Source organism: Trachurus japonicus, chromosome 9 (genome assembly GCF_045865225.1).
Source record: "Trachurus japonicus isolate A0001 chromosome 9, Traja_1.0".
Lineage (NCBI taxonomy): Eukaryota > Metazoa > Chordata > Actinopteri > Carangiformes > Carangidae > Trachurus > Trachurus japonicus.
The window spans coordinates 33,506,942-33,512,941 of record NC_140915.1 but is presented as its reverse complement, the minus strand read 5'-3'; the positions used below and the strand labels follow the sequence as shown (position 1 = coordinate 33,512,941).

Here is a 6,000-nt window from a genome sequence, read left to right as displayed (position 1 = left end):
ATCCTGATGGATAAATAACTTCAGTGCTTGGTTGATTTTACATTTGTTTGCCTTTTTCAGGTACAGATTAAAAATAGAGCACATGGTAGATGAATGAACATCATATTTCGTTCATCCTGCTTGTTTCAGATATCTACAGTGGAGTATGATCTGCTTTATAATTTATTCAACAGATCCCACTCAAGGCAAAAAGGAAGGTCTTTCTCTTAAGGACTTTTTCCATTGTGACAGGGGGGTACACATCTTCATGAAATCCACTTACTAACCATGCCCACACTATCTTTTATGTTTTGTGCATGGCTTACTGTGTCCAAGGCACTGTTTTTTTCTTTTTTTTTCTTTTTTTGTGGGGGGGGTTGCCTTGTGGGTGAGAGGCTTCAAGGGGCCACAGGGAGCAGAGTCATCTGTAAGGCAGCACAGAGGCTCAGTAGGGGTACGTTGAGATGGAGATGTAGATGATGAAGATGCTCTGGTAGGTAATTCGGCCCTGCAGCGAGATGGTGGTGGCCTGCACCTTGAGCCGCACCAGCCCCGGTCTGTCCAGAGCTCTCAGGGTGAAGATGATCCCCCTGCCGGAATCATCTCTGATGCCGAACACGCGGCCCATCATCGCGCCCGTCTCCGACTCTTGCTCAAGTATGGTGAAAGACGTGCGGTCTTGCAGGATGCCTGACTCTGAGAAGGCTGACAGCCGTACCACGTTGTGATTGGCTGGAATGCCTGAGGGGAGAGTGAGCAGCTTGTATTGCAGGAGCAGAGGAGAGCCTCCTGCAGCACAGTCACGAGAGCAGGGTCTGTAGCAGGTCCTTGAAAAGGCAACAGGAAAGAGTGTCATTACAATATCTCACAGCTACAAAAATAAATAATTTATGTAGAATATAAAAAATCATAATTATAATATTTAATACTGCAAATTACCCAGGGCTGCGTCCACTCTGATAGGATGCAGGGCAGGGTGTATCCAGGCACTGGTATCCTCCTCTGGTGTTAAAACACATCTGATTGTGTCCACACTTGATGCCTTGTTCTACACACTCATCGATGTCTAACAGTAGAGAAAGTGGATTAGAAGTCAGTTCTGTTAATTTACAGGAGGGTGAAAGTTAACAAAAGTACAGTATGTATTAGGGATGCACCAATACATCGGCTGAACATCGGTATCAGCCAATATTCGCCTCATTGACTGCCATCGGCCATCGGAAAATACTGATGGCAGGGCCAATTTATCTAGCCTCGTAAACCAGCCTCTCGCGGAAGAGCATTTCATTTCATTCCGAGGGAGAGTCTGTGATTGACACAGCACGTTGGCCAATCAGGGACCGACTGGTGCAAAGCCCCGTCACTACACCAACTTGCTGATTGGCTGAATGGGGTTGTCTGTCAACGCTACTACCAAAGATATTAAACCGTCTTTGCTACTACTCCCGCCCAGCTCCCGCCCACCCCAAACGCTTGCAGGGGGAATGAGGCCAGACTCTCCCGAGAAATGAAATGAAATGCATTTCCGCGAGAGGCTGGTTTACGAGGCTACAATATATCTATTAGGTGGCATATTGTGCTGACACCAGTTAAAGGGATAGTTCAACACTTTGGCAAATTGGCCCATTGCCATAATCTCTATAGTCATAGCAGTAGGTTCATTACCTTTAATTGTCGGTGTAAGCTATTTTTAGAACGGCGGAGCTGCTCAGAGCTACGCTACAGAGGCTAATGGGATTTCTTGGTTTCCCTCATCAAACTCAAATACACAATCCAACAACTCCACAACGCTCTGGTGGACAAGTTGTGACCTGCACATTCATCACGCTATGAAATAATAACGGAACGTTGTGAGTTGTTTTCAGAGACTGCTTGCCGAAAAACTGCCCCAGACGGGAATGTGCATCAGCGGTTTTGCATGAATTTACCTCTAAAACAACTATTATCTCATAGCGTGGTGAATGTGCAGGTCACAACTTGTCCACCAGAGCGTTTCGGAGTTGTTGGATTATGTATTTGATGAGGGAAACCAAGAAATCCCATTAGCCTCCGTAGCGTAGCTCTGAGCAGCTCACGGCTCTGCTCCGCCATTCTAAAAATAGCTTGCACTGACAACTGAAGGTAATGACTGCTATGACTATAGGGATTATGGCAATGGGCCAATTTGCCAAAATCTTGAACTATCCCTTTAAGTGAGTGAAAATGTAATTTTTTGGGGGAGTAATGAAGATTTCTTTGTTTCCTTTACACAAAGGAGGGATAAACAAAAGAGAAAAAACATCGATACCAGAATTGTTATTTTAAACATCAGTATCAGTATCGGCCTAGAATTTCACAATCGGTACATCCCTATTATGTATGTTAGGAGAGGTTTTTAAAGAGACCATTACCTTTACAGGTCCTGCCATTAGGTAAGAGCTGGTAACCTGGTGGACATGTGCACTGGAAACTGCCAACGGTGTTTCGGCACTCGTGTTGGCACGGCTTCCTGAGCAGACACTCATCCACATCTGTACAGAGAAAAAAAATGTGAGGATGGAAGTGCGAGACTCAAAATGCTGACAACACAGTCTGTAGTGGTCCTTTTTCTCTCTGTTCCTTAATGTTTGAAGTGCACTCTCACCGACACATGTTCCGTCTCTGTTGGTGTACCCCACAGGACAGCTCTGCCTGGTGATGCGAGATGATCCGTGAGAACGGGAGAGGATCGGCCTGCCGAGAGATGAGACGAGCTGTGGGCGGAGTCGCGCCCTGACTCTGGTCCCGTTAGTGAAGGTCTGGCCCCTCTCCAGCCCTGCACAGGAGCGCCCGTCACCAAGCAGCACAGTACCAGGAGGACACTGGCACCTGAAGCTGCCAGGCACATTGCGGCACTGGTAGGCACAAGGGTTGGGAGTCTGCAGGCATTCATCAATGTCTGAAAGGTAAAACAAGACTCACATTGGTTCTAATGTGTGCTCCTACAGTAGTTAGAGAAATTAAAAAAAAAAAAAAGCAGTCACAGCAGATTCGTACCCAGACATGGGAGGCCTACGCCCTGGGATCGGTAACCTCTGGGACAGACACAGCCATAACCTCCGATGGTGTTCTGACAGATCTGAGTGTAGCGACACATGTGACTTCCATCCTGGCACTCATCAATATCTGAAAAATGTCCAGTATACAAAAATATATGAGCCAAGCATGCATAAAACACAGTGTTACGTTTGCATTTCTTATATTTTTTCTCCTCAACCTAATCAAAGTGAAAGTAAAAAAAAAAAGATGTAACTGTAACTATAACCAATGAAAGCAAAAATAAAAACAGCAATTGAAGCATTTGTTGAGGAAACTGGTAGCTTCCATCTTCAAGATCTGTACTTTCTTATATCCTGTTCTGAAGTGGATCTGTTACTTTAGTCAAAGGTTTTTTTCTCTTAGTGACAATAACAGACTTTTCTCTCTGTGTCTGTGAAGGACATGATGTGACCTCTTGCTGTTTCGTGCCTTGAAGCAGTCCTATGAAATGCGACCTGGTGTTACGTAACATTAAATGCAGTTTGAGGTCAGTAGAAGCTGCCAGTCTTATCACCAACAGCTCTGTAGACTTTCACTGATCGTACTAATGCAGACAGAACAGGTAATGTGAGGGACCCAAATCTATGAGCTCTTCAGGCTCACAGGCTGACTAAGATACTAATGTCCCACAACCAGCGTACTAATGTTTTATTGTGCGGTAAAACATTACGCTTACTTCTGGGAAAACAAAGTGGATAAGAAGTAAAGCCACTAACCCACGCAGGCTCCACTCTCTGCTTTGGTCATGCCAGCTGGACAGCTGTCGAAACACTGGTATCCTCCCTCTGTGTTGCGGCACTGCTGGTGAGCCGGGCATACGTTTCTCATGCACTCATTGATATCTGTAGAAGTGAAGCCGTCACATCTTTAATCACAAGCCTTGATTTGAAAGTTTAAAGGGATAGTTCACCCAAAATTGAAATTTCACTCATTATCTCACCCTCCTGGTGGGGGTCTCGGCATAGCAGTGCATGTCCATATAACGGTTGCAAATGGATACCACCTGTCTTCGTAACAAAAAGACACACCAAAAAACATCCAAATACCTCCATGCTGCTCGTATGTAATGTCCGTCTTGTATTGAAGCCCCGAAATGCGAAATTGTCCTGAAAAAAATTAAATAAGTCTATATTTCAAGCTTGTTTGTAGCGGAAGCTCCTCTTCCCGGTTCGTCAAATTTGGACGAACCAGGGTCTGTCCTCTTCCCAGTTCGTCCAGATTTGACGAACCGGGAAGAGGAGCTTCGAGAAGCTTGAAATATAGACTTATTTAATTTTTTCAGGACAATTTCGCATTTCGGGGCTTCAATACAAGACGGACATTACATACGAGCAGCATGGAGGTATTTGGATGTTTTTTGGTGTGTCCTTTTGTTACGAAGACAGTTGGTATCCATTTGCAACCGTTATATGGACATGCACTGCTACGCCGAGACCCCCTGTAACTCAGAGAAGCCACGGAGGACTCTGAAACTTCTCCCAGCCCTTAGTCCACATGAGGGTGAATAGATAATGAGTGCAATTTCAACTATCTCTTTAAATGACATTTCCATTACTTTTGTAAGCTTGGTATAATCTGTGGAGATAGTAGCAGACTGACCGATGCAGCGGTGACCTGACAGCTGGTAACCGGGGTGGCAGATACAGCGGTAAGAGCCCAGAGTGTTGAGGCACTGGTGCTGGCACGGAGAGAGAGCAGACTCCTGGCACTCGTCCACATCTGAAACATACAGTTGGCGCGTCCGGCTTAATGAATCATCTGAAGTGCAGTATGGTTATGTCGTTAAGCCTCCAGATGAAGGCGCTTTAACGGTGATTAGCAGGGACTTGCCTTCGCAGCTGGTTCCTGAGATGCTGGGCTTAAATCCTGGTCCACACTTGGCCTGGCAGCGATATGTGCCCACAGTGTTGACACACTGCTGGTTGTAGTGGCACATGTGTGAGCCCTGAGAGCACTCGTCGATATCTGCACGGTATAGGGTGACAGAGGAGAGGAAGGCCGAATGTTGAGGCAGAGGATTAGAGGAAGATTTTTTTTTTTTTTTCACCATACGTCACAGAAGCTCCAGCAGGTGTTTTGCTTTTGTCACTTGCTTTTGCCAGGTTTTGGTTCTGCTAGACACTTTATTTACCCTCTGGAGTTTGTTTTCTCATATTTCTCCACAGTTTCTTTATCGTTTATAGCATACACCCATTCCGACTGATTGTTATTTATTTCTTCTATCTATAGATTGGGTCTTGTATTTCACGTAGCCTACATAGACATCTCTGTAAAAAAAAAAAAAATTCTATGTATTATGTGTTGTGGTTGTATTTTTTGCATTTTTTTGTTTTTTCAATGGCACCGCATTATGTGGGTGTCCATTAGATTTCTAATGTAATATAGCCTACATTTTTTGTATTATTGTTGTTGCATTCATTGTGACACTTAGATGGGGTTAATTATCCTATTTATACTGATGTTGTCTTGGCTCGACTCCCTTGGTTTGTGGATGGACACGCCCCCCTCGAGTCCCACACACCTGTATCTATTTATCCCTCATCAGTGTTTTGTGTCACCATACCCTGAGGAAGACCTGTGTGAGGTCGAAACGTCGGTCCTTTTTAATAAATTATATTTTTCTACATCGAGGCTATGAGTTGAGCGACTGCTTTTTTCTTCTTTCATTGCTTTTGTCTCTTACCTTGGCATGTGTTGGTCTCTGTAGAGATGCTGAAGCCAGAGGGACAGGCGCAGGAGAAGCCTCCCATGATGTTGTTACAGGAATGAGAGCAGGGAGACTGGAGCGCACACTCATCCTCATCTAACAAGAACACACTGTGTCACCATAATAAAACTGGTACAGGGACAAATGTTGCCAAAAGATAAATGAGGCATAACAAAAAAAAAGAAAGCAGCATACCAGCACAGTAGGAGGCTGTGTCAAGAATGAAACCTTTAGGGCATGTGTCTCCATAACCGTCT

The 6,000-nt window shown here is 44.8% G+C and overlaps 1 protein-coding gene across 1 annotated transcript in view; it reads right to left on the bottom strand.

Moving 5' to 3' along the window:
* Positions 1–356: 356 nt before the first annotated feature.
* The window catches only part of hmcn2 (hemicentin 2), a 62,558-nt gene continuing 56,914 nt past the window's right edge, over positions 357–6,000 (bottom strand). The window contains exons 72-81 of the mRNA XM_085787542.1: positions 5,939–5,998; positions 5,720–5,839; positions 4,867–5,001; positions 4,636–4,755; positions 3,753–3,878; positions 2,995–3,123; positions 2,603–2,896; positions 2,370–2,489; positions 919–1,045; positions 357–806 (exon numbers count right to left, since the gene is read on the bottom strand). Of these exons, the coding sequence (XP_085643668.1) occupies positions 425–806; positions 919–1,045; positions 2,370–2,489; positions 2,603–2,896; positions 2,995–3,123; positions 3,753–3,878; positions 4,636–4,755; positions 4,867–5,001; positions 5,720–5,839; positions 5,939–5,998 (1,613 nt within the window). The 3' untranslated portion in view covers positions 357–424. The remainder of the gene's footprint in view (positions 807–918; positions 1,046–2,369; positions 2,490–2,602; positions 2,897–2,994; positions 3,124–3,752; positions 3,879–4,635; positions 4,756–4,866; positions 5,002–5,719; positions 5,840–5,938; positions 5,999–6,000) is intronic.